Below are 17,820 nucleotides of genomic sequence, written 5' to 3'. Positions count from 1 at the left end.
CCGACGTGGCTTCAGTGTGGTGAAATAGATTCAGGAGATTATGGCATCTTTAGAAGCAACGTGAACACGGACAACCCGCTTCACTGACAAACACTGCTCTTCTGTTGGTTGGGTTGTGGTGAGCTCAAACAAGCTGCATGATTGTTGTGACAGCAGCGTGTTTGCTGGTCTCAGAGCAGAAAGTGAATCCACACCGAGAGTCGAAAGGACCAGGAACAGGCAGGTGGACAGGCCAGTATGTTTGATGGGCAGTGACTGTTTCCTTTTTATGATTGTACATATTAAATCCTTAGATACTTCATACACTACAATTTGTTTAAATATTTATTTCACTGAAAGAAAATTCAAGTAATTGTTGAAATTATTCTTTGTGTGTGAAGTGGAAGTTTAATTCATGAAGAAGAAAAAGTAAAAAAAAGTACTGTCAGAAAAAAAGGCATCAGTCACTTGTTCTGCAGGAAAATGGCCAAAATGATTATTATACTTATTATAGAAGTAAAAATTGTTTGAACTAAAAAGGATTTTTATGTTTTAGTAACTATATTCTACCTACAAACAGAGCAGTGCCACTATTACCGGCCATTCAAGTATTACAATGTTATATTATTTTATTATTATTATTATTATTATTATCTCCATTTTTACCTGAGTCTGTTAAGATGTCCCACACACATGCACAGATTTATTTGTTTTAGACAACATGCTTGTATTTTAATTTTATGACATATAGAATCTTATTTATGAAGTTTTATGTAATATAATAAATAATAATCATGAAAAACAGTGCAGACTGAAATAGCTGAAATGCTCTGCTCTAGTGACCTGCACGGAGCCAAAGGCTGCTCTGCATTAAATTAACTTCACTGTGCCATCCATCAGAGCAACATGACCTCATTACCTGTTTAGTAAAATGATTTTCAGGTTGCCAAGACATCGTCTTCTCTATAGAAACACTAGCAGTCACGGCTGTGACTCATTAGATAACTACAGACACCCACACTACCTCGGTGGCCATTCATAAAGCTTGATCCACACACACACACACACAAAAAAAAAAAACAACACAGTGGCAGCAGGCGGTGGTTATCCTGCTATCTTTTTCACCGGTTACGTTGTGTGTCTTGCTGTGTTTGTGGACAGCAGATGTGCAATAATGAGTAAACAGAGCTCCTGCTTTCGCGAGCAGCTGCTGGGTCAGACGCCAAGTGATGGGCAGCGCGTCAGGAAGGAGCTGTTTGCACTGCCGCCACCGGCTTACCTCAGATAAACGAATGAATCATCTTCACAACCTCAGCCCGGCGCTATTGTGACTTTTATGAAACTGATTTGCGAATTTGTTAGACATACGAGAAACACACCGTGTAACTTCCAGTCTCATTTCAGCTTTATTCAGAAATTGCATGCATGTGTTAACATCTGTCACAACTATTGTGATCGTTGCACTAAAACAAGACAAATAAATCCACCGAAGGTTAAAACGCTCATTTGTTTTCCTGAATATCCATTTTAATATTCCGCTCAAGGTTACACACTTGCCACTGCAGCTCAAGGCAAGCAGTAAAAACTAATAACAGTTCTGTCGAGGTGTTTGAAAAACTGTGGCTGAGATTTCCCCGGCTCACGCAGGAACAGCTTTGGTGACTCAGAGAGGCTTGGAGAGAATCACTCATCTTGTTTCCCAGTGTACTGTACAGGGTGACAAGCACTAACCACGGTCGATCCATGGGACATGAATGCAGGATTATCTACTTCATATAAATGCATTATACAACAAGCAGTAAAGAAACAGGCACTTGGATTAAGGTATCATCTACTGTTCCTCTTCTTGTTCCTGGCAACAACACATCAAATCAATCAAACTACCAACACAGGAGTCTGGTACACCACAAATTTCAGACTGCAGGCGGAGGGAATGCTGGCCACTCAGGATCGATCCTGCCAGACATTTCCATCCTGTGAACAGCAAAACAATCGAATACTGGAAACAGCTGGGTTTGCAGGAGAAGCTCCACACTACGTAGAGGAAGTGCTGTGACCAGGCAGCATCTGCGGGACAGTGTCCTCCTCGCTGACAGAGGCCAGGGTGGGGTGATCTCCAGCCAAACCCATGTCAGACAGCTCGGATGTGTGCGGCTCACTGGCTCCATCCTGACAGCAGCCAGGCAGACCGCCATCGCCCCTGTGGCTGGAGCTGGACTTGTGAGAGGAGCTGGGGGAGTTGGTGGGGCTGAGCTGGACGGCCGTGGTGTCCTGCAGCGTGTGCTCACTCGTCTCCATCTCGAACGCCGCGGTCCCCATTCGCATCAGCCCCCACTTTTCACCTCCTTTAGCCCTGCGGGGCATGTGGGCTGGAGGTCTCCTGCTGACCACACAGCAGGTTGCGAAGAAAGCCAGGGCTATCAACAGGAGGAGAGGTCCAATGACGATGGGGGGGTTTCCAGTAGGTATGAAGGTGCCAAAGGCAAAAGCTCCCACCAAGGTGATGTTGATGCCAGCCAGCATGATGCACAGGCCACAGGCGCAGCACAGAGCTGGGGAAGGCAGGCTCTGACGCCGCAGGGCGCACTGGTGGGGGTCGTTCCTGGGAGCAGATGGTCTGGAGGTTTTTTCAGTCAGCACCATGTCTCGCTGAGAGAGAGTTTGGTGAGACACTGAGAAGGTGAAGATCAGATGACGGGTTGATCTCTGAACTCCTCACCCCAGGGGGAGGTGAAGGTGCAGTGGCTGAAGAGGAAGAAGAAGAAGAGAACATGTGTGAGGTTTTCCACTGAAAGGTCATTTTCTAATAAATGATATGAACCTAAGCACTTACACCCAGAGGTGTGTAGACTAAAACAACGCAAAACCAAGAAGGGATCAGTGAAGCCCTTTAAAAGTGCAGTTATTTGTAGGGATTAAATGAAAAGACACTAAACTGACACGATCACATTATCCACAGTGCTGGTCACGTTTGCACCGACAAGAAATCCTGAAAAAAAAAACAACCCCACTGTGATTTTATTATGTCCAGCTCTCAGTGTCACCTACCTCACATCAGGCGAAGAGTCCAGTTCAAGGCTTTGTCGTCTTTCGTGCGTCCGTCATGTTGCGCACAAGTCCCGGACTTGGAGGAGATCTCTTCCTCCAGCAGGTGAGTGAACTGCTGCTGCGCCGCCGCAGGTTATAATGTAGATGGGACCGCTGGGGGGCGCTGTGGAGCTCTATGGCAAGTCCACTCACATATGGCTTATTAAGTTTTTGCAAATAGCAAATCAGCGTCTGGCACATTAAACACTGAGGCAGCTCAGATGATGCAGGAGAAATATTAGGAGTATATAGGTTGATGTCAAGTCCTTAATTCAATTCTAATAAACTTTCAGCATCATTCAAAGATTGAGGTTATCTGAAGCTTAACACTCCACACGTTGACTTTTTAATAAACAGAGGACGTGGACAGTTTCTGTCAGAGTGATGCGACTGTATCTCATCAGTGTGTGGGCCGGTTCATCACACCCTCTTCCTGTCTCTCCACCATCCTCTCAGCCTCCACCCAGTACGATTCTCGCTGCATGAAAGCTCTTGAATTAAAGTAATAAGCAGGTCAAGTTGTAACACACAGATTCAACAGGAGATGATGTTAAGGATCTTTTTATTGAGAACACAGCATTCCAGTGAAAATACGCTCTACACCGAGAGCATTAAGCACGGGATCCCATAAGAGCTTTATCAATGGGACGCCATAATTGCATACCAATTACTGTATCTCATTTGATGCCATTACAAGTTGATGTGGGAAAACAAAATGTCATTTTATGATGCATAATGAGCGTGAGAGGGCTTTAACACAGCAAGTGGTTGTTTCCTAATGTGTGTATTCACTCAAATCTCTATCAGTTCCTACTGGCCCATGAAGGCCCTTAGTTGCTATAGGGATTGGGTGTCCATGGCAACAGTGTGAAATCAGGGGACGTGTTGTTTCGTGGGCAACACATAAAGTTAAAAGGGTTAGGGCAAATAGAGGTGATACACCATTACCACTGTGACCCCATTCAAACACAGGCTAGGTCATCAGTGAATGCAACAAAAAATGTAAAAGTATTTTTTAAGAAAAGGATCAAAATCCAAAAATTAAGTTCAGTAACTTGATGGATCCAAGAAAATCAAACATAATAATGGATTTGCATCGCAAAGACTTGTTTCCACTGGCACATTCGCAGAAACAAAAATACAAAACTGAACAATATACAAACAGTAAAAAAATAAATCCCTTCAACCCAAACACATAATCATCTACCTAAAGTCCCATTAAGTACGTATAATGTAAAGCAAAGGTAATTCTTACATTTCAGGTGAAAACACTGGGATTTTGGATCAATAAGCCTTTAGAAACTAAGAAAATCTTTTTGGGATGGTGCTGCATTGGTACAGTACAGAAGGTGCAAAAATGTGGTGCAAAAAAAATAGCCTGAGGTAAACCCTTTAAAAGATAAATATCTAAGTGTCAAACTGACATTGTTTTACCAACCTGATGATGTATGAACAACGTTGGGTAAACTGAGTAAGTGACTTATTTTAAAGTACATCAGTGCTACAGGTAGCTTGTTCTAAATTGTGGAAATTAAAAGAAATACAAACACTGGAGGACTACTAATGCTAGATGACAGCAACTTAAATATGTAGGTAAAAATCTCTCCTGTCTGTAGTCCATTTTTAGCATTTAAACCACATACATCTACACACATCAATCACATATGTTCTTAAGAAAGCCAAAAAAACAAAAAAAGTGTCATCCCTTTCCTCCAGTCACAAAAAACTGTTAATAGCATTTAAATAAAAGTATGAATCAATTTTCAACTGGACAACAATAAAAATAAAATGTATTAAAATATAAAGAGGTTTTAAGACAGCAATAGATGTATAACTGTGATGGGCCCATGTAATGCTCTGCTGATAAGGATGATATGTTCTGACTTGTAAACTGCAGGCATAAAGAGCATTATCTGTTTTGGGGTCATCATAAGTAAATTTGTGAAGTCTATAGGTGAATTTCTACTTTTCTTTAAAATTCTTAAATGAAACAGTCTATGTTTAAAACTTAGGCAGCTTAAAAGAAATCCTGCACAAATCTCAGGAGCTTCAACTATGTTGGTAGTGAAGAATTAACTGTCCCTTGGGTGCTTAGATTCTCTCCAGGTGATGAGATTACTGGCCATGGGAAAGAGCTTCAACACCAGGAACAGTCAGTCACTTCTGGTACCGTGTGGCCCAAAAGGCATCCTGTGAAAACAAAATCACACACAAGGAGCAGGCAGAGGCTAAAACCAGTCAGAGAAAATGACGAGGGACTTCATGCTGCAAGGTCATCTGAAGTGGGTACAAAGTCCCTGGTGCGCAGAGAGTTGGACTGTGCCCGTCTGCGGGCCAGTCTGGAGTTGGAAGGAGGAGAAAGCCTCATGGAGCAAACTATGGCGCCAATGTCCTGCTGTTGCTCATCGTGCTGAGACAGCTGCCGGTTAAAGGCGATGGCTTCTGCTGCAAATTGAGTCAGGTCTTTGGTGCTGCTGTTCCTGGAAGAGGGAATGAGAGACAAATGGCTGTGTTTAACAGATCGGTATTATCTACATGTTACCACAACATGCTGGTTCAAACATTCTTATGGCACCACACACTGAGGTTATTTCCCCAACTCAAAAAGTTGGGGTCATGTCCCACTCGGATGAAATGGAAACATTTCTCCCTATAGCACTTTTCTTTAATGTTTTCTCCTTGGCTTACATAGTTTGTTTGCCTTGTACCTCTCTTTGTATAAAGGCATCTTCCAAATGACTAAAGGTAAATGTAACTGTGCCAGTTTTGTATCCTGGTGACTGTGGCAACGTAAAAGGCGTGGCAATGTATATTTTTGTACCAAAAACAGAATCAGGTAAGACCTACTAAGACATCAAAATATATAAATACATTCTACTTTATGTATTCATATCCTCTTTTAAGCTTTTGAACATTCTCCCATTTAATGAAAAACACCTCATTAAGTTAACTGGCAGTCATACCTCTGTAGAACATGAGGAGTAGGAAGACCTCTCTCTGGAGCATTCTGTAAAACAAATTAATAAATTACTCAAAATCACACTTCTAGAGATCAGATGAATCACAAAGGTCTTATATCTGACAGACTTAGACTACTAATCAGTATTTCTAGAGCACAGACGTAATTATACCCACCCCTTGCACCCAGGGATGCTTGAGGACCTGAGCGGCACTGAGGCGCAGGGTGGCATCCCGAACCAGCAGTTTGGATATGAGATCCTTGGCCCCATCGGTGATGTGAGCCCAGTCCTTGTCTTGAAACTCATACTTGCCCTGTTGGATGCTCTCAAACAGATGACTCTGAGGGAAGAAGAGTACACAATATCCTGTGATACAGTTCTGTGTGACGAATTGTAGTGAAGCAGTAGTGGCAACATTCTCCACATAACAAACATAAAAAAAGAAAGAATATCATCTGCAATGAAGCACAAGCCAGTCACTATTTCTGAAGCATATTTACTGCTCCTGCTGCTCCTCCTGAACACAGGGATGACAATACCCACAGACTCAGATGATAATAAAGCAACAACAGAAGAAAATTATACATGTCCAAAACAGCTGCTAGAATCCACATGGATTAGATATGACCAAAAGTAATAAGCACATGTATTATGATTACTGCTGAGCAACACAAGCAGAAAACATTGGCGTTCAGTAAATTGCATCTTTGTTCTACACTGGCGATTGGGGGAAGCATACTGTACATTTGTTTCATAAACACTCTTTCACACTAAACAAGTGCAGAGTGTGAATGGGTGAGAATACCTGGCAGGTTCTGCAGGTTTCCCCACGGTCCCAGCCACAGTCGGTGCCACAGTGACCTGTAAATGGGGGGCTGCCGCTCAACAGAATGTAAAGGATGACTCCAAGACTCCAGAGATCACAGCGCTTGTCATAGAAGGAGGCCTCGTCAGTGAACACCTCTACTACTTCTGGAGCCATGTACTCTGCTGAGCCACACTAAGAAAGAGAAAAAAGAACAGAACACAAAGAAAGAGTCAAAGACCTGTCGCTTTTTAAAGTGGTTTTGTTTATGTGTATAAGTCTTACAAATTCAAAACTAGACTGTTACCGGTGTTGTGAGCTCTGGAGTCGTTATGGGTGTGCAGGCACTACTGAGCTTCACTCCACTTCCCAAGTCAAAATCACAGATCTTTACTGGTGACACCTGATTACAAGAATTATGGAATAACATATGATATATATTATGAATAATATAATATATTCTACGGTTTTAATAACATTAATAGCCACTTACCCGATCAGTGTATTCACAAAGGATGTTCTCCAGCTTAAGGTCTCTATGGGCAATGCCTGCAGAAAAGCCCGTTGTTACCACAATAAAATACTGGACTTTGTCAAAATAGCTGCTCGGATGTTTTCCTACCTTTAGTGTGTAGAAAGTCAAGTGCTTGGGCAATGTCCCGGACAACTTTACTGGCTTCCAGCTCATTAAAGTGCTTTCTGTTCTGTATATGTGTAAGAATGGAGCCTGAAGGATGACAATAAAATCACTTAAAGCCAACTGTATGTTTTTATAGTAAGTCGTTATTAACTACATTTATTAATTCTTACCTCCACACAGTTTTTCAAATACCAAATAAAAGCAGGAGCTGTCTTCAAAGAACTGGATCAATTCCAAAATATTCCTGGACAAAAATATTTTCAGTTAATTATAATTGGGTTTCTGTGTTGCTCTTAATTTAGTTTAAAAAGGCCTCAGAGGACATGTACTCACTTGTTTCCTTGACACTGATAGAGTGTCTCCACTTCTCGAAATACTCTGCTGCGACTGTGCCCTGCACTCTTTTCTATTATCTTCGATAACCAAAACAAACCAAACATAATTAATAATAATTCAAAAGTATTTTTAATTCAAACAGAGTTAAAGTTACTGTCACAGCAATAAACAGGGTTATTGTGTTGAGCCTGCATTCTCAGCCAAGACTACAAACTACACAATATTCTCACTCACCTTCACAGCAAACTCTTTTCCATTCTGTAAGCTTATGCATCCTTGAACTTTAGCATATGCTCCCTGACCAAGCACCTCATCTGTTAGCTTGTAAAGGTCTGAAAAAAAAGCAAAATGAGCCTGCAGCAGGTGTCTTACAAGTAGTAAATAAAAAATTCTATTTATTTCCATTTATGTCTAATAATCACTGATTACCATCAAAGGTGCCTGTGAAGCTGTCTGTTGCTCTAGTTCTTTTCTTCTTCTTTCTTTTGGCTGCATCTGGGATGTTCACTGGCTGGCTTTTCTCGATCTCTGTAGCCCCACAGAAGAAATCATATGCAGGTAAATCAGTTAAAGCTAAAACAGTACAATTATTGTCAACGCTTTCTGGTAACCTGAATAATAATACTATTTTACCCAGTGCACCTTGGGAAAGGTGTTCTCTGTCCTCTGAGACCATCCCATTCTCCTGAATTCCTCTATAGCTTTGTCCTACTTGGCCCAAAGCCCGGGAGTTCCCCTGTTACGGAAGGAGGCCACATGGGAGGGGGGGAGAGAGGGAGGGAAAGTGCGAGAGTAACCAGAAAGATCAGGTAGTGCTTAGGCAGAGAAAACATGAGAGGAAATACATAACTCTAGCACTTTGTTTCTAATGTGAAGTTTAAAAAAAAAAAAAAAGATATTTCACAATATGCAGCTTCTACTAGACCAACACACATACTGTAGCAGACAAAACCTTATTTTGCAAAAAAGCATATACCATACTGACTATCTTCCCCTTTGGCAACCTGCCAAGAGTAATGTGATGAGAATACAGGAACCACGGGGACAAGCCTTAACTCAGCCTGGACATTACCAGAAGCATTTACACAACCAGTTACAGTGCATGACTCATGTCGGGCCATGAAACTTCTGCTTCACTGTGGCTAAACCTCACAGTGGCTTCACTACTATCTGACAGGCTGATAAGATCTAGCACAGCATATTTCAGGAAGTCAAAGCTTTTGAAATAACCGGTAACAACAAGTCAGATCTTACCTGGACAGAGTGCTGGTAGGCTTGCAGATCCATCATGCTGTCCCTCACCATATCTCCCAACTGAGAACACATCACAAATTTTTCAATGAGCAAAAACTACTGCTTTAGCAGCACCACTGTATACTAAATGTTCATTTACATTGTACTACAAGTCAGCTATCAAAACCACCAAGCGTTAACTCTGCCCGCTTGCACTTTCTATAAGTGTCTTCCTTCTCTGTTCTCCACTTTTTTCTACTTTGTTAAGTTCGCCTCCTGCCAAAAAAACGGGAACGCGACGTTACTGCAACGAATGCATTAAACCGCTGTTAAATACTTAAACAGTGTCAACTTTCAGCAGCTGAAAGAGATAGCAGATTGTCTTACTGTTGTGTCCTCATGGCACTTGTAAATTCACTTATAACAGCAAAACCAACTTAATATCAGTATTGTTACTGCACTAAAAGCTAGATCCCGTCATCAAAAGAACGTAATGTAACGTTACAACAGGTTAACGAGCCCATTAGAAAACCTAAAGTTAGCCTAATGTTATTGTTAGCCCCAGCTAGCTAGCTAGTACTCTCACCTAGCTTGTCACACCAATAAGCGTCCATTGGTTAGTTCATATTAGACACCGGTAAATTAGCGTTCAAACGCAAATATAAAAGCAATAACCCATTCTAACCTTGACGCTGTGTCCAAACCAGTTGAAACCCCTCTGTCACAGCCTCTGACAGCTGATGTAAGCGTCCATTGCTAGCTGAAACCCATCACTCAGGCATACGGTGACGCACAGGGCGGGAAAACACACACAACAGACGTTTGCCCCGCCCCCTCGCTCATATTTCCTTCTGTCATTGGTCAGCGGGAGGTATGCAGGGTGACGTACCGCTTTACGTCACTTGGCTCGGCCGTTCACCACACCCCTCTCCACGTAGAGGGGATTTTTTGTGCATGATGTTGACTTTTATTTACAAATTCAGTGTAAAGGTTTGCAGAACATCCCTGGTTGGAGGAAGTACGATAACCCCACATACCTGCAATATTTCATCATTTAAAATCTTTAGTTTATTCCTGTCTATATTTATAGTTTTGGTCTGAAACTGGCCAGTAGGTATCTGATGTGTGTTAAATGCAGTAAACATAACAGACATGACACAATGTTTATGTGCATATTTTGCAAAGTGCAGTGCATTACATATTAATAAAAAAAAAAAACAATAATAACTTTGGTATTTTTTATGTCCACAACTTTAAACTAAAAAATATCATAGAAAACTTCATTCATCAGAAGACTCAACACTGTATATGAACACATATATACAGGCCAAGCATTACCATACATGCACAGAAGCAAAGCATGAGTACAGGATATGTAGTATTAAAAAACAACACAACGGCATCACAGCATGACTGTAAGTGGAAAAATCTGTTAAGGTGCAGTGCCACCATGTGAAGAAATGTAATAGATCTCTCCAGGTATGTGTAGAAAACCTCTCATACAACTTCATGTAAAGAAAAAAAAAAGTTGCTTTGAGTGTTGTGAAGCAGATGTTTTCTCACGGGGCTCAGATAACACCAAAATGTAAACTCCTTTGTCCATGTGGCACATTTAATTGCATATCTTCTCTGTCATCTCTTTCTGTGGGGAAAGAAAACAAAGCAATCCCTTAATACATCACATTCACTTAGGAAATAAGTTATTGTACGATCTATACTTCTAATATAAAAAACTTAATTTTCTTATTGCAAGAAAAAAAGCTAAACTAAATTGCCTTGGGTACTAAAAGTGGGATGATAAAATAGGGTCTGTCTACAAAGTTTATCTTTTCTGCTGTGTTAACATATATTTCTCTTTCCTATTTCAGTTTGGGAGGGGAATTACACAGTTAACACGTTTTTTTCATGATGAAACACTGGGTGTGAAATAAATGGTGATTTACTACCTAGTGTCAGAGGGAGGCTGTGTGATCCTGTAGCCTGAGTAGCATCAGTAGACACAAATCTTATTGTTATTTCATATGTGCCACATGTGCTCTAGCAAGGTAGACACGCAGACATGAAGATGAAACTCAACCTCAGTGAGCATGAGGCACAACAACATTACAGCATTATAGAAAACAGGATGGGTGATGTTTTCTGCTAGACTGGCAGTAATGAGAATGATACTGACAACTGATAACATCCATCTTATCCAGTTTCCCATGCTCCACTACTTCACCTTCACATATGTGAAGTCACACTATCATCTCACCAGGGGCTCCAGTTCAGAGTGATCAATGAGGTTGAACTCTGAGATGAAGAAGTAGTAGTGCTTGTAGCAGGTATTGATGTGGGCCTCTGCACCCATGCTGCAGACGCTGTCAAAGTGATGGATGTAAACATGCACAAACACCCTGAAGAGTCGGCTCAGGATCTTCTTGCACACCTGCTGGAAGTTCTTGGGAAAAGGTACACCTGGTGTAAAGAAGAGATGTAGGTGTTACAGAGCTCAAGCTATGTCTACCTGAAGAAGTTGTTTCATTAGATGTGAGAAAAGTTTTTATTATTTTGTGTACTTGAAATCATTTAGCAGACTTAAGAGTAATATGATTTGTCTGAAACAGCATCACTCTTTGAGTCAGTGTCTTAATGAAACCTAATTTGGATCAAAATATACCTCTGTGACAGGAAGTAATTCCAATTACTACCTCTTTTCTGAGTGCTGGGATGATAAAAGAGCACATGAAAGGGAAGAAGTGCAATGTGCAGTTTAAAACAAAAGGTAGAGACACAGCACACAATTGACTGGTCTATCACATAACTAGAGAACAGGCAAAATCCACTGACACCTATAAAAATTAAGCTCTCATTTCATTTCACTCTGCCTGTCTATGGACTATAATAAGAAACCAGAAAATCACAAACAAAAATCATGCAAAAGACTCTGAGTTGCCCAGAGTTATTTTGGTGTCAGTGCTACCTGCAGCACCACTGTGCTAACCTCACTGTGTACTCTGATCCGTGTAATTCACACTTCTAATAACTGTTGATTGTCAAATCTAGGGTTGAGAAAAAGTAACACCGGCCCAATCTCCTGTAAATGTCAGCCTTATTGTTTAATTAACCTCTGCTTGAACTTTTCATCCCATGTGAGATCTTAATGAAGGGCAGCAGCGCTACACCCTAGGCTGACACCTCGGCACTGCTGCAGCACCACATCAGCGCAGACAGCACTCAATCACATATCAAGATAAACACTCAGTAAAAGTCTGACATGTTTATTTGGAGACTCCTCACACACACCTACTCTGGTGGGGAAGATGTCCTCATTGTTGATGAGTGACTCTATCCAGTCCATCAGCAGGTTCATGTACTTAAGAGCCGGCAGCTTGGTGGGTTTTTTGTAGTCGTCGCCATCCTGCCACCTGTACTCGTACCTCAGCCCCCCTGACATGATGGGACACGTGCGTTCGGTACAGTACTCGCTCACCGTGCCATAGATCAGATTGATCCTGTTAAAAAAATCTACCACGTGAACAGCAATCCAGTCGTTGATGTTCTCTCCCTCCGGCAGCTGAACCACTTTCCTCAGGTCCAAGCCAGACTTGAGCGAGGCCTGGGCCTTCTTGTAGAGTTCAAAGCGTTGGGTGCCAGGCTCAAACCTCTTTCTTGGCCTGAATGTTTTGTCTTTGCTGAACACTTGTCCAAGACACAACGCCATTGGCTCAGTTGTTTCCCCTGAGATCAGGGGAGAATGAGTTCTCCAGAAAAATAATTCGTTTTCAGTTTGATAAGTGCGACCTTCTTGAGAGAGGGAACCAGGGTGTTGTTTTTTTCTCTGAAAACAGGTCACAGGGGGTCAGCGTCTGTCATGTAAAGATTGCAGGGAGCTCCTGTTTTCAGATGGCAGGACGTGGCTGTGAACAGAACAAGAACAAGAACAAGAGAAGTCAGAGGCTCATTCCTCTTGTCAGTTCACCGCTTAAGAAGGGATAACAAAAAGAAAAAAAAATCTGCAGCTACAAAACCATAACTGAGAGAATGGTTTACATAGAGCTTTTGAAAAATGAAAGGTAGTATCTGGCGCCATAAAAACACGAATGGGATACTTATGTATGCACTGCAGAACCAAACCATTTCAAACCAGAGTTCACCAAAATGACCTTGCTAAAAGCTTCTCAGTAGCATCTATTGATGAAAAGGACACTCAGCTGTGGTGAAATTCAGGAGAACATGAATGGGCCTCAGTAAGGACTAAAAGCTTTTTGTTCTTTTTGCTGGGACGCAGCACCACGGCTCTCATTCAGATCATCTGTGTATGAACTAGATGCTACGAGAGAAAAACTTTGGTGCAAAAACACTAAATTTAACAACTGATTCATAACACAGACTGCTGGTTCCCCGGTCACAGAATCACTGGAGCCACATTTTAGTGTAACACTGGCAACTCTCCACTGAGTTGTGTGTTTCCATTTAATACTTTGGAGGATGAGGCATATGTTGCTTCCACAGATTTGACACTGAAGTCACATTCAAGGGACTGTGGTTGCAACATGATACTACAGTATATCCGCATTTGTGTCCTGAGCCCCATTTTGAACTGCCGGTCTCAAAGTATCCTGTGGTTCTCTCTCCGACTCAAACTAACAAAAGTTTCTTCATTATCATGTCATAAACCTACCTCTGATGCAGCTGTTTGTTGTGAACTGTAGTTGAGTGACTCACAATACACACACCCCTCACATGTCTGTTGGTCCGTTTCCCTTTAAAGTTTTTCTGGCTTTTGTTCACTATTGGCAGTGATTTCAGTGAAACGTCGTTATTTAAAATGCAAAACAGCATTTGATAGAGGCTACGGCAAGGGCACTTTCCTACAGCTTTCACAGTCCGCCTTTCTCAGTGCAAACCTCACCACTGGGGGAGCATGAATACGTGGTCATGAGATAGCTCTGAATGTGTCCATAAACAAAAGAGTTTTTGAGGGAAGGCTCGTAGTTACAGTGCTTCATTCACTCCTCAAACTCAGGGAGGCACAGCCTCTACTTGGTCACTCTAAACTACTGAAGACAGTAAGGATTTATGTGAGAGCATGTGGGACACAGTGACTTTCATTTGGATCACTTTATGCCTCTGTGCATGCTTCAACAGGTCCAGCATGTCTGATCACACGCTGACACAGGCAGCCGTCCATGCGTTCTGTTTTGTCTGGAATTTGCCTGATTGCAGACTAGTCAGACACAAATATGAGAAAGAAACCAGCTGCAGGTCAGAGTAACCCAAGAGTCTGAGGAACAACAAGCGAATACATAATGGAAAAAATAACTGTGTGCACTGTACCTGGTTGAAATCCTACAGCAGATATCGATGTCCGACTGCTCACATTTAGACTCCCTCTGGCGATAACCCCCGGCTGCTCGGCTCCCTCTGCCTCCTCTGGATGTCGGTCACTAACAGACCAAGAAGGTCCAACTTCACTCAACACAACAGACAACACAGTAAAGCGAGAAAAAGTTGTTTGGCTCCTCTTCCTGTGTATGATGTCACATCCTGACTTTGTCTACTAGGCCCTGCTGTTGCTGTTCATGTGTGTATATGGGTGTGTGTATGGGGGACCTATAAATTGAAGAGAAGAAGGGCTGGAAAAGGTCTTTTCCAAATCCAGACTCAGCCCTCCCACTTTTCCATTTTTCTCCCTTCTTCTAATCTTGTAGGCACAGCAGCCAGCCCACTTGTCTCACCAAAGCCCAGCCCTCTGGTAAAGGTCCTGAGAAAACAACCCCTCCTCTTAAACCACATATAACGCAGAAAAAGCAGAACAATCCCACAAAGATTTCTGGATGTTGGCAGCCCAACCTACTCTTTTTTTGGGGGTTAAGTCTCAGTAACATATTATTTAAATTCTTGGCCTTTTAAAGATGTTGTTGAACTCAGAACTTATCCTTTCATAGAAGGTTGTGCACTCACCAGAAATGCACTAACAAGGATCTGGATTCAAATCGTGAACAAACAAGGCATGTTTGACTGAAACTGTCTATTTCCTGGTGCCCTTGGGGGACTGACTGTTGAGATAGCTGCCACAATTCTTTCCTTTGTCTCGAAGGTGAATGTGGGCCACTAAAATGTAGTAAGAGTCCATTTCTCCACTGTGTAATGAGGCACAACCTGCAAACTAAGCTGGCTGATTCCCTCCTATGTCCCTGTAAGACATAGAATGAGATAAAGTCTAATTTACTAAAATGAGACTTTGAGTTATTGTTACTGATGTTTGCTGCAATAGAAAAACACAGACCAATTAAATTTTTGTTTTAAAAAAGGTGTTTTGATATTGCTAAATGACAATAATTATAAACCCTGATTTCACACTCTGTGGTTTGAGGATGTATTGGGGTTAGGAATAGAAAAAAAAATTGCACTTGCCAGAAATGTTAGCATTTTAGCTTCACTATGAAGATACAGAAGTGGAATAAAGATATATGAAGCGCAAGTGTGTATTTTAGTCCTCTTTTCCAGTTTACAATTTTTATTTTTTAGAATGGGGGATATGAGTACTCATGCATTTACTGTATTACTTATATACAGTGAGGGAAAAAATTATTTGAACCCCAGCTGATTTTGTAAGTTTGCCCACTAACAAAGAAATGATCAGGCTATAATTTCAATGGTAGGTTTATTTGAACAGTGAGACACAACAATGACAAAAAAAATCCAGAAAAATGCGTTTCAAAAAGAGTTATAAATTAATTTGCATTTCCATGAAGGAAATAAGTATTTGATCCCCTATCCGTCAGCAAGATCTCTAGCTCCCAGGTGGATCTTATACAGGTAACGAGCTGACATTGGCAGCCCTCTCAGCTCGTTACCTGTATAAAAGAGACCTGTCCACAGAAGCAATCAATCAATCCAGATTCCAAACTCTTCACCATGGCCAAGACCAAAGAGCTTTCCAAGGATGTCAGGGACAAGATTGTGGACCTACACAAGGCTGGAATGGGCTACAAGACCATCGCCAAGCAGCTGGGTGAGAAGGTGACAACAGTTGGTGCAATTATTCGCAAATGGAAGAAACATAAATTAACTGCCAATCTCCCTTGGTCTGGAACTCCATGCAAGATCTCACCTCGTGGAGTTTCAATGATAATGAGAACGGTGAGGAATCAGCCAAGAACCACTCGGGAGGAACTTGTCAATGATCTCAAGGCAGCTGGGACCATAGTCACCAAAAAAACAGTTGGTAACACACTACGCCGTGAAGGACTGAAATCCTGCTGTGCCCGCAAGGTCCCCCTGCTCAAGAAAGCCCATCTACAGGCCCGTTTGAAGTTTGCCACTGAACATCTGACTGATTCAGAGGAAGACTGGGTGAAAGTGTTGTGGTCAGATGAGACCAAAATCGAGCTCTTTGGCATCAACTCAACTCGCTGTGTTTGGAGGAGGAGGAAGGCTGCCTATGACTCCAAAAACACCATCCCCACTGTAAAATATGGAGGTGCAAACATTATGCTTTGGGGGTGTTTTTCTGCCAAGGGGACAGGACAATTGCACCGCATCAAAGGGAGGATGGATGGGGCCATGTACCGTCAAATGTTGGGTGAGAACCTCCTTCCCTCAGTCAGGGCATTGAAAAGGGTCGTGGTTGGGTACTCCAGCATGACAATGATCCAAAACACACGGCTAAGGCAACAAATCACTGGCTCAAGAAGAAGCATATTAAGGTCATGGAGTGGCCTAGTCAGTCTCCAGACCTTAATCCCATAGAAAATCTGTGGAGGGAGCTGAAGGTTCGAGTTGCCAAACATTGGAGAGGATCTGCAAAGAGGAGTGGGCCAAAATCCCCCCTGAGATGTGTGCAAACCTTGTGGCCAACTACAAGAAACGGCTGACCTCTGTGATTGCCAACAAAGGTTTTGCCACCAAGTACTAAAGCACGTTTTTCGAAGGGATCAAATACTTATTTCCTTCATGGAAATGCAAATTAATTTATAACTCTTTTTGAAACGCATTTTTCTGGATTTTTTTTTGCCATTGTTGTGTCTCACTGTTCAAATACACCTACCATTGAAATTATAGACTGATCATTTCTTTGTTAGTGGGCAAACTTACAAAATCAGCTGGGGTTCAAATAATTTTTTCCCTCACTGTATGTGTACATGTATGGACAGGCCTACGGGTATATTAGTGCAGATTTTTGCTGAATTTTTCAGTCATTCAATACTTCAGGGGAAACTGGAGACACAATAAACATGAACAAAGATTAATTCTGTATTCCTGTGATCCAACATGTCCACTTGAGGTCACTATGACTGTGCCTATGAGTGCTGCTTTATGACACTACTGTATAATGTGGTTTATCAGTTAGTTATCTGTAAGGGGAAAACCCCACTTTCAGACCAGCAGGTAATCTTCTTTTATAATGATAAAAAGTGACAAAGACTCATTAAGACACTAGAAAAACATATGAAATTATTATTTTACACATGTAGCTGTCATGATTGGTGGTGGTGGAAATATTGACCGAATATTGCTTAGTACTTATTTAATTGGCATAAGATTGTTATGTTCAAATGTTAAAACACACCGTTAACAGGAGTCTAGATGGATAAGCTTGTCAAACTCAAATGAAAAGCTACAGGCCAAAGTGTTACACAGGTCAGAAAGTCCCTCTACTTCCTCTTCCCTTTTTGAGATCTATCAGAAAACTCCCAAAAGTGACGACATACAGGAAACGTGTGACATATCAAGCCTGCTGCTGCCCTATGCTCTACTTTAGTGCTTAGTTTAACTGTCACTGCTCAGAAATG

The 17,820-nt window shown here is 41.8% G+C and overlaps 3 protein-coding genes across 6 annotated transcripts; all 3 read right to left on the bottom strand.

Annotated features, from left to right (window-relative positions):
- Positions 1 to 2,013: 2,013 nt before the first annotated feature.
- On the bottom strand, positions 2,014 to 2,622 carry LOC113152455 (transmembrane protein 275-like). The gene has a single exon (XM_026345716.1). It carries the CDS (start codon positions 2,620 to 2,622, stop codon positions 2,014 to 2,016), a length of 609 nt encoding a protein of 202 aa, XP_026201501.1.
- A 1,817-nt stretch (positions 2,623 to 4,439) lies between these two features.
- mknk1 (MAPK interacting serine/threonine kinase 1) lies at positions 4,440 to 9,824 on the bottom strand. Of its 2 annotated transcripts, none has more exons than XM_026346267.1 (14): positions 9,726 to 9,824; positions 9,062 to 9,121; positions 8,441 to 8,543; positions 8,237 to 8,335; positions 8,042 to 8,139; positions 7,805 to 7,884; positions 7,642 to 7,715; positions 7,454 to 7,558; positions 7,325 to 7,380; positions 7,139 to 7,234; positions 6,832 to 7,026; positions 6,202 to 6,366; positions 6,030 to 6,073; positions 4,440 to 5,546 (listed from the first exon to the last, which is right to left on the bottom strand). In XM_026346267.1, exons 2-14 carry the CDS (start codon positions 9,110 to 9,112, stop codon positions 5,327 to 5,329), a joined length of 1,386 nt encoding a protein of 461 aa, XP_026202052.1. In that variant the 5' UTR covers positions 9,113 to 9,121; positions 9,726 to 9,824; the 3' UTR covers positions 4,440 to 5,326. The 2 variants fall into 2 exon arrangements, with proteins under 2 accessions (XP_026202052.1, XP_026202053.1); XM_026346268.1 differs by having other exon boundaries at positions 8,450 to 8,543.
- A 440-nt stretch (positions 9,825 to 10,264) lies between these two features.
- Positions 10,265 to 14,732, bottom strand: mob3c (MOB kinase activator 3C). 3 transcript variants are annotated; one of them, XM_026344038.1, is made up of 4 exons: positions 14,360 to 14,726; positions 12,326 to 12,939; positions 11,262 to 11,497; positions 10,265 to 10,682 (listed from the first exon to the last, which is right to left on the bottom strand). In XM_026344038.1, exons 2-3 carry the CDS (start codon positions 12,741 to 12,743, stop codon positions 11,286 to 11,288), a joined length of 630 nt encoding a protein of 209 aa, XP_026199823.1. In that variant the 5' UTR covers positions 12,744 to 12,939; positions 14,360 to 14,726; the 3' UTR covers positions 10,265 to 10,682; positions 11,262 to 11,285. The 3 variants fall into 3 exon arrangements, with proteins under 3 accessions (XP_026199823.1, XP_026199815.1, XP_026199831.1); XM_026344030.1 differs by having other exon boundaries at positions 11,295 to 11,497; positions 14,360 to 14,722; XM_026344046.1 differs by lacking the exon at positions 10,265 to 10,682 and having other exon boundaries at positions 11,318 to 11,497; positions 12,330 to 12,939; positions 14,360 to 14,732.
- Between the last annotated feature and the right edge of the window lie 3,088 nt (positions 14,733 to 17,820).

Source organism: Anabas testudineus, chromosome 4 (assembly GCF_900324465.2).
Source record: "Anabas testudineus chromosome 4, fAnaTes1.2, whole genome shotgun sequence".
In the NCBI taxonomy this organism is placed as follows: domain Eukaryota; kingdom Metazoa; phylum Chordata; class Actinopteri; order Anabantiformes; family Anabantidae; genus Anabas; species Anabas testudineus.
The sequence above is the reverse complement of the archived record's forward strand: the minus strand, read 5'-3'. Positions and strand labels throughout refer to the sequence as shown.

Excerpts from the sequence above, each read along its gene's own strand:
- LOC113152455 (XM_026345716.1), bottom strand. The coding sequence starts at position 2,622 with ATGGTGCTGACTGAAAAAACCTCCAGACCATCTGCTCCCAGGAACGAC.
- mob3c (XM_026344030.1), bottom strand. The coding sequence starts at position 12,743 with ATGGCGTTGTGTCTTGGACAAGTGTTCAGCAAAGACAAAACATTCAGG. Across the intron at positions 11,498-12,325 it reads CATCTTCCCCACCAGAGTAG|GTGTACCTTTTCCCAAGAAC; the intron begins GTGTGTGTGAGG and ends TCTTTACACCAG. Across the intron at positions 10,683-11,294 it reads ACTCTGAACTGGAGCCCCTG|AAAGAGATGACAGAGAAGAT; the intron begins GTGAGATGATAG and ends CTTTCCCCACAG.
- mknk1 (XM_026346267.1), bottom strand. The coding sequence starts at position 9,112 with ATGGTGAGGGACAGCATGATGGATCTGCAAGCCTACCAGCACTCTGTC. Across the intron at positions 8,140-8,236 it reads CTTCACAGGCACCTTTGATG|ACCTTTACAAGCTAACAGAT; the intron begins GTAATCAGTGAT and ends CTTTTTTTTCAG. Across the intron at positions 6,367-6,831 it reads AAACCTGCAGAACCTGCCAG|AGTCATCTGTTTGAGAGCAT; the intron begins GTATTCTCACCC and ends TTCTTCCCTCAG.